Here is an 8,471-nt window from a genome sequence, read left to right on the forward strand (position 1 = left end):
TTTGTCATTCAATCAATGCCCGGGATGTAATAACTTTTCAGATTTTATGTTTTTGTTAAAGGTCTTTATGTACCTCTTCTTTGTTTTTGGTTTTGAGTGAGCTAACCTATTTTTAAGTCCAAGATGTTTCTATTGACAAATTAAGGGCCCAATTTTAAAATCATTCCATCAAGGAAAAATAAAAAAATAGAAATTTTTAAATTTTACTCCCGTGAAGTTGACATCACACATTCAAGTTCAACCAATTAAAAGCGTCTAAATAGTACTCCCTATTTGTTTTATAAATAAATAAATAAATATTATTAAATACATTTATCCTTTTCTTTAACTTTTTTAAAAGTCATATTTTTCTTTTTCATTAATCTGTTTCTAAAACACAAACTCATTAACTCACTCTCAAAAGAAACAAACAAAACAGACCCAAAAAAAACACACACATCACTGAGTGTCCCCTCACAAACCCTAATCACCCCAAGTCCCAACCACCTTCTTTTGCTGCTTCTACTGTCACAGTGACCAAGCTCCTTCTTTGGCCTAAAACAACTCAAAAGGAACCCCTTTTTCTTTTTATGCATACCCACTAAAATTTTTCCACTAGTTCAGCTCAATAGCTCATGGTTCTTCTGCTCACCAGCATCATTGATTCAAAGGGCAAGTAAAAATTCAATCTTTTTATGATATCTTTGCATTTTCAATCAATATTCGATACTCCAGTTCATCTTTTAGTTTAGGGTATTGAGTTGTTTTTGTTGGCCTGGTGAGGTTTGTGTGTGGGGTAATATTTGGAGTTAGGTTTTGATTGGTGAGAGAGAGAGGAGAAGCAGTTATGGTGACTGCTGAGAATGAGATTGGTGTTGAGGATCATCAGAAGGAGGCTAGTGCTCCAAAGTCTCCATGGAAGACACCTGTAGCTGATGATGGGAATGGAGCTGAGGTTTCTGTGATGATGGGGAATGAGTCTTGGCCTGCTCTTTCTGATGCACAGAGACCCAAGAATGTTGATTCAGTTGTTGCTAAGTCTGAGGATTCAGCAGCTTCTGTGAAAAGTGTTGTGGAGGTTTCTCCACGGCCTCCTACACTGCAGGTTAGTTTATAAATAATAATATCGTCATCATCATCTTTATCATTATTGTTATTGTTAGCATTATGAATGCAAAAGGTTTTGTTGATTCATGGTGTTTTTTTAGTTAATCTCTATGTATGTATTGCCTTATATGTATTGTCAACCGAATTTATGTTTCGAATAGATGCTATGTTATTCTTTGGTTTTTGTGGTTAAGGATTGACCTAAAAATGTTGGATATATATATATATATATATAGCATTGGAGTCCTAAAGTTTAATGAAATCTGTAGTGTTTGGTACTATTATTTTTTTTCCCAGCAATACTTGTTTTTGTTGTGATAAAAATAGAAGTTGAATGCTTAAAGAGTTGCACTTTTTTTTTTAATTAATGTTGTTTGTTTTCCTTGTGACTTTGCATGGGTCTGATAATCAGCAGAAGTCGAATGGTCCTGGAAACAATCCGTTACATAAGATGCCATCCCGCCATCAGAAACCAGGCACTAAGCGCAACCCAAGTGGTGCACCTCCCTTTCCTATACCAATGCCTTATCATCAACCAGCAGTTACTCCGGTTTATCAGATGGTGCCTGCGCCACATCTTGCCATTCCCGGATATGGTTTCCCTCCTGGTCCTGGGCCTTATCCAAGTGTTGAGAACCCTATGGTGAAACCGGGGTCTCAGTCACCAAGACCAGCTTTTGGCCCACCTGCTCATCCTGTCGATGCCAAAAATGCTCCGCCGTCCCCACGAGGGGATCCAAATGCATACTCTGCTAATTTTTCTACTGGAAGACCAAATATGCAAGAACAAGGTGAACACTTAAATCACGGTTGGCATCATCAAAGGCCTTTCCCTGCCAGAGCAAACATACCAATGCAACAGGGTATGGGCCCGAGGAACTTTGTAAGACCTCCATTTTTCGGTCCCACTCCAGGATATATGGTTGGTCCTGGCTTTCCGGGTAAAATTCTATTCACTTATCTATATGCATGCACACATTTTAGCAAATACACTCTTTTCTTTTTGTCTTGAATTTCTCCATCAGTTATTTCTCTTAATCCAATTTTAATTTTCTGAACAGGACATGTTCCAGTATGGTATGGCCCCCCCATGCCACCTCCTCTCCCCATTAGAGGAACCCCTCCTCGACATTTTGTTCCGTATCCTGTCAGTCCATCTTCTCAGTCACTGCCTCCAGAAACTGTAGCTTTGAGGGCTAGCATTGTTAAACAGATAGACTACTATTTTAGGTACATAATTTAATTACCGATTACGGCTTATATACCTTAATCCTGCATGGTCTTGATTTGTTAACTACAATTAAGAAACCGGCGTGTGATAAAATATTTCTTGGCTGTTCTTTCCAATTTGTCTGACAAATGTTTCTCAGGGATAAAATGCTTTTGTACCACAGTCATCAACTGAGTCTTCTAGACAAGGATGAATGCATATATTTAACTATTAGATGGCATTGTAAGAGGATTATTGCATTAGATGCTGAATTGGATCGGTTTGTAATTTTTATGTTAAAGCAACTGAATCTATAATAACTTTTTTGTTTGCAAAAGTAAGCCATGCAAAAGTTACAACACATAGAATGAGCTAATAAACGTACTACTCTATATTGCACTCCGAGAATAAACAAATGTAAGTTGCATGACATAGACTGCTTATACAGCAGACTGCTGACTTCAGAGCCTTTTCTTGGCAGTGATGAAAATCTGCAGAATGATCATTACCTTATTTCCTTGATGGATGACCAAGGATGGGTTCCAATATCCATTGTAGCTGGCTTTAAAAGGGTATGTCCAATGAATAACTTGTACTCCAATTTTGTTACACTTTTTCACATATGCCATATATTCCCATATGCTGGTGTTTTCTATAATATGTAATTACATTCTGATTCCTGCTTGCCTTGTGTGATGTGAATTTTCGTCGTTGTAGGTCAAGAAGATGAGCACTGACATACCTTTCATCCTTGATGCACTTCAGAGTTCTGATGTTGTGGAAGTGCAGGTTTGATTCAGATAGATTATCTTAGCTTGCCTAGTTTATTTTTTTTACTGCTTTTCTACTAGAGCAAACCATGTTTAAGCATCTCACTTGCTCTGGAATCTAGTTTATTGCTTTAACTACCTTGTTACAAATTTGATTCTTTTGTTGGTACTGCTTCTATTTTGTTCTTGTTTGTTTCGAATATTAACATCAGGAACTGGTTATTTCAATTGTTTATAGTACATTGATTTATCTGTTTTTTGACGGTTTTCTTTGAATATCGCATTCTAGTTTCGTTTTATAATGTGTAGATTTTATGTTTTATATCATGGAATAACCTCTTCATACTTTTGGAGTTAGTTTTTTAAGTTACTACAGCATAAATGACATGAAAGTTTGGTATATTTTTTGGATTAATTTCTTTTTTCTTCATGTTATATAAGTTAGTCTCATTTGTTACTTTTAATTTTACAGGGTGACAAGATAAGGAAATACAATAACTGGTCAAAATGGATCCGAGGTTCTTCAGGAAATTTAGGATCATCTGCTGAACAGATTCAACCGAGGCAAGTCGTAGAAGATGCATTGAAATCTTCAGAGAATACGGAAGTTGATGGAGATAAGACCAAGGATATTTCTGAAGCAAATTTTAAAGATGCTGCTCAAAACCATATCCAGTCAAACACAGATACTTCACAATCTTCGCATATGAATCATGAGCAGGATAGTGAGATCCATCATTCAAAGAATAATTCTCACGCAGCAACTGGTCAAAGAGTCAAATACTCTAATCACAATACAACCAATAGTAATTTAAGCTTCTACTACAAAGAAACTGATGCCAAAATATTTGATGATACTGAGACTGGAAATGCGGATGTTTCGGCTGATACGGATATTAGAGACCTTTCCAATGATTTCGGTCATACATTTATGCTTGATGAAGAGATAGAGCTTGAGCAGAAGATGCAAAAGAAGACTGAGGTTTCTTCTCCTAGAAGGTACTGCACATTGACAATCTGTAGTTGCTTATCGATATCTCGATTAAACTTACATCTGTTTCCTGGTTCTGTTTTATCTTTGCGAAAGTTTTCACTTTTCTTATGAACATTCATCTGATATTAATTTGTTGTCCAAAAGGATGGATGATGACGATGATGAGATGGCTGTCATTGAACAAGATGTACAGAGACTTGTGATCGTTACCCAGGTATTGCTGTTTATAATTTTCATATTGATCGTTACCCAGGATGGATGATAACCCACTTTTAATTTTCTTAAAAGTGGGTTATCATTCGAATTAAGTATTGGTTTACATTGCTTCATAGCTCAAATTGTACCACTGATGAAACATTAGAACTAATTTGATTGTTGAATTTATTCAATAGAACTTTTACTATTTTCTATTTCAATTTTCAGAATAATGATTCTAAACAAGGGTCCAGAGGTTCTGGTAAAGAATCAAAATCCCTCTCCAATGAGCTTGCTTCTGCAATAAACGATGGGCTTTATTTCTTTGAGCAGGTTGACACACTAATATTTATATTTCAGCAATCCTTGTTTATATTGTCTATAATCATTGTCGTTGTCTTCATTTTATTAATTTTTTTAGTCGCCTCACCTAATTATCAACAGGAACTGAAACATAGACGGTCTAATCGTAGAAAGAATAATAATGATGATAGAGATCGAAACTTAAAATCTCCAAGCCATACTTCAGGAGTATCTAATACTGGTGGAAGCGGCATGCATGAAGAATCTGGAAGCAGTAATTCTCGAAGGAAACAGAAAACTTATCACAAGCAATCATCTTATATAAAGCAGCGCTTTTTCTCTAGCAATTTTAGAAATCATGGAACCGCTCGTAACTCCACCGGGATCATATCTGAAAGCCCACCTAGTAATTCGGTTGGGTTTTTCTTTGCTTCCACACCTGAAAATCATTGGTCAGTTCAAAATGATTATACCCTTGAATATAATCTTAGGTTGCTTTCTTTCTTTCTATTTTCAAAGAACATTTTCTTAGATAATGAATAATGAATATGAAGTTATTATTGATTCTCAGGAGTATGCCATATTTTTAACTCCCTAACCGCATGTTGATTCTTTAGTTTGATCATTGAAAAGCTCCTTCCAATTATTCTCTTAATTTTGCAGTCTCAAACCCTCCAAATTGAGTAGTTCGCCGCATGGTGGTCTTTCGGGTAGTCCTCCTGTGGGTTCCATGCCAAAATCTTTCCCACCTTTTCAGCATCCAAGTCACCAACTTTTAGAAGAAAACGGTTTCAAACAGCAGAAGTACGTTATGATACTTGTCTACGATACACGTGTGATAAGGTCTAGGACTATATTGAACATGTAATTTCAAAATTTCTCATGAGATTATTCTTCCCTTCAGGTACGTGAAGTATCATAAACGATGCTTGAATGATCGAAAGAAACTTGGAATCGGTTGCAGTGAGGTGGATTTCTGTCAACTTCCTATGAACAACTATATTTTTCGTTACTATTATTTGTATTGTGAATTTATGTTTAAAGCGTCATCCATTTTTCGGTACTTGAATTTAAGAGTTCTTTTCTGAAGATGTTGGACATCACACAGCATTGTCAAAATATCAAACATGATGTTGGGTTTCATTAGCTTGGTCTTTTGAATTGGGTCTTGAATTTTTTTTAAAATACAATTTTTATGTTATTTAATTAATACTTGTATTTGTTCATTATGTTCCTTTTACATTACTTGCTAATTCCGGTAGACATTTCCCCCTTTTGTTTGCATTTGTCTATGCAGGAAATGAATGCACTATACCGCTTTTGGTGCTATTTTCTTCGCGACATGTTTGTTCCTTCTATGTATAATGAATTTAAGAAACTGGCAAAGGAAGATGCAGCTGCCAATTATAATTATGGCATAGAATGTCTTTTCAGATTCTACAGGTATCAATGTCATATTATACTTTTCAAATTGTAGAATGATTTCAAGGTTTTCATGTACAGTCAAATGTTAGTTTAGATAAGTATGTTATACTATAATTTTAAAGCATTCATGGGTATTGTATTGTTCTAATTTTCGAGTAACTCGTGTTCAGTTATGGTTTGGAGAAGGAATTCAGGGAAGATCTGTACAAGGATTTTGAACAGCTTACTCTGGAATTCTATCAGAAGGGAAATCTCTATGGCTTGGAAAAATACTGGTGAAACCTATTTACTCTTGCTTCTTAATTATTTTACTCGAATTTTGTGTTAAAGTGTTTTCTCGATTTCATGCGATATTTTCATGTTTCCATCATTGGCAGGGCATTTCACCACTATCGCAAGGCATGCGAACCGTTGAATAAGCACCCTGAGCTGGACAGGTTGCTCCGAGAAGATTACCGAAGTTTGGACGATTTCCGCGCCAAAGAAAAGCACACGGTGAAAGAGGACGCCGATTAGGCCCCGAGTGTCCCAATTTTGATGGCATCCCAATTTTGAAAAGAGCTCTAACAACTTTTTAACATTGTGTGTTTGGAGTAGCAGCCTTGCTTTTTGGGTTTGAATGCAAAAGAAAGAAAGGGGAAGATTGTTTTTTTTTGTTCAAATATTTATAAAAACTGTGGTTTTGATGATGCAGGGTTGCTGATTGCCAAGTTTCTTCTTCTTTTGATGAATATATCATTCTATATGGTATACAACTGATTCCTTTCTTTTTGAGACACTTTGTGGAGACACCCTTTTCTTGTCTCCAAAAAATGTTGTACATAAGTTGATAGACTTAGATGAAAGTTGTGTAACATTGTTACATCATAAGGGAAATAGGGTCCTTCTTTTTACTTTTGGGAGAGTAAAAAAAGAAAAAAAGAAAGGGGAGGGTTGTACTTATTTATGTCTGCCAAATTTGAACAATAAGAGTGAGAATCATTTTGTAACCTTTCCATGTGCCCAATTGATTTATCTTTCATGTCATGCCAAATTGCATATAAGAAATATAAAGTTAATATAATTTGGTATGACATCAAAGTTAACGCAACATTTTACTAAAGAATTTGTGGCCAATCAAGGAATGAACAAATTTGAACTTAAATGAAACACAACCTTCATAGCTCCGGGAGAGAACTTAATGCTTGATAGTCTGGTTTTCTTTGGAAAATCTTCTCACATGGATATTGAAACTTGGAATGGCGTTGGGCAGCCTATTGAAGAGGAGGTGCAGTGAGGAGATATTCTCCTAATAATTGTATTGGCACCTTAGATTGAAAAAATGAAACACGTGCAAGATTCAGTAAATGTTGATATTCTGCCCAGGTCTTTCAACACAAAAAGCATGAACGGGTATTACACGCGCCCCAAATACCCGAAATGTTAATACTTAATCATGCTTTCATTATGAAAACCTTCCTTCTTCAACCTTGAAATCGCTATTGGAGAACTTTGAATCTCTCTCAAAATTTCTCAAACTTCACTCGTGTTCTCTGCCGAAATTGGTTTTATTGAAGAATCGCGAAAAGATTTCGAAGGGAAGAAGAAAAAACAAATGAAAACAAGAACAGAGACTGCGAAAAGTATGATAAAAATTACTGTTCGTTTAAAATCTCGTGTTTCTCCTAGTTGCATTTTAGGTTTATTGAATTGAGTTGCTTCGTTTAGTAGATCGACTTGTTCTCATTCCATTTTTTTTGCGTAGCTAGAGCATAGGAATGGAAGTGTGTTCTTATTTTCTTTCTGTTCTATGGAATTGGTCATTTTGATTCACTTGATTGTTAGTGTGTTTAGTTGAGTTCTTTTACATGTAGAAATATTTTTCTTGCTGATTGAATATTTATCACATTTTATTCAATACATGAATGGTATTCGATTCAGTGGAGTTGGTCATTTTGATTCACTTGATTAAAATATGCATGCTTGTGCTTGTCGGTGTATTGAGTGAAGTATTGACAAAGTTTTTTTGTCCTAACAACAAAAATGAAAAAGATGATGGTGACAAAAAAGAAGAAGCCGCACTATAACGTAAGGTCGTAAGCATATGCACACATTAAATATAATTATCTCCTTTTATTCAAATAAACTCTATTTTGTATTATAAATATATCATGACATACTGTTTTGAAACTTTGCAGAAAACTTACGATCTCAGATGCCAGACAAAAGCAATAGCGAGAGAGTTCAAGGCAATAAGTTAGGTCAAATACATAATTGTGGCCGTCGACTATTATACCAAGTGGGTGGAGGCTGAGCCGTTAGCCAGCATATCCTCGGCAAATTGCCGAAAGCTTATGTGGAGGCAGGTAATCTCCAGATTTGGAGTCTTGGAAGTCTTGATATCAGACAATGGGACACAATTCGCCGACAAAAAGTTCAGAGAGTTCCTTGCTGGCTTAGGGATAAAGCAAAAGTTCTCATCTGTCGAGCACCCCAGACCAACGACCAA

General features: G+C 35.8%; 1 protein-coding gene across 2 annotated transcripts; it reads left to right on the forward strand.

The window, feature by feature from the left end:
- Positions 1–275: 275 nt before the first annotated feature.
- Positions 276–6,974, forward strand: LOC112702160 (la-related protein 1A). Of its 2 annotated transcripts, none has more exons than XM_025753083.3 (14): positions 276–1,084; positions 1,502–2,027; positions 2,148–2,316; positions 2,778–2,868; positions 3,014–3,085; positions 3,539–4,065; positions 4,205–4,274; positions 4,484–4,588; positions 4,700–5,010; positions 5,222–5,362; positions 5,463–5,526; positions 5,856–6,001; positions 6,154–6,258; positions 6,361–6,974. In XM_025753083.3, the coding sequence occupies exons 1-14, from the start codon at positions 827–829 to the stop codon at positions 6,497–6,499; spliced, it is 2,724 nt and encodes a 907-aa protein (XP_025608868.1). In that variant the 5' UTR covers positions 276–826; the 3' UTR covers positions 6,500–6,974. The 2 variants fall into 2 exon arrangements, with proteins under 2 accessions (XP_025608868.1, XP_025608867.1); XM_025753082.3 differs by having other exon boundaries at positions 361–1,084; positions 1,499–2,027.
- Positions 6,975–8,471: the final 1,497 nt, after the last annotated feature.

Source organism: Arachis hypogaea, chromosome 7 (assembly GCF_003086295.3).
Source record: "Arachis hypogaea cultivar Tifrunner chromosome 7, arahy.Tifrunner.gnm2.J5K5, whole genome shotgun sequence".
Taxonomy (NCBI): Eukaryota; Viridiplantae; Streptophyta; class Magnoliopsida; order Fabales; family Fabaceae; genus Arachis; species Arachis hypogaea.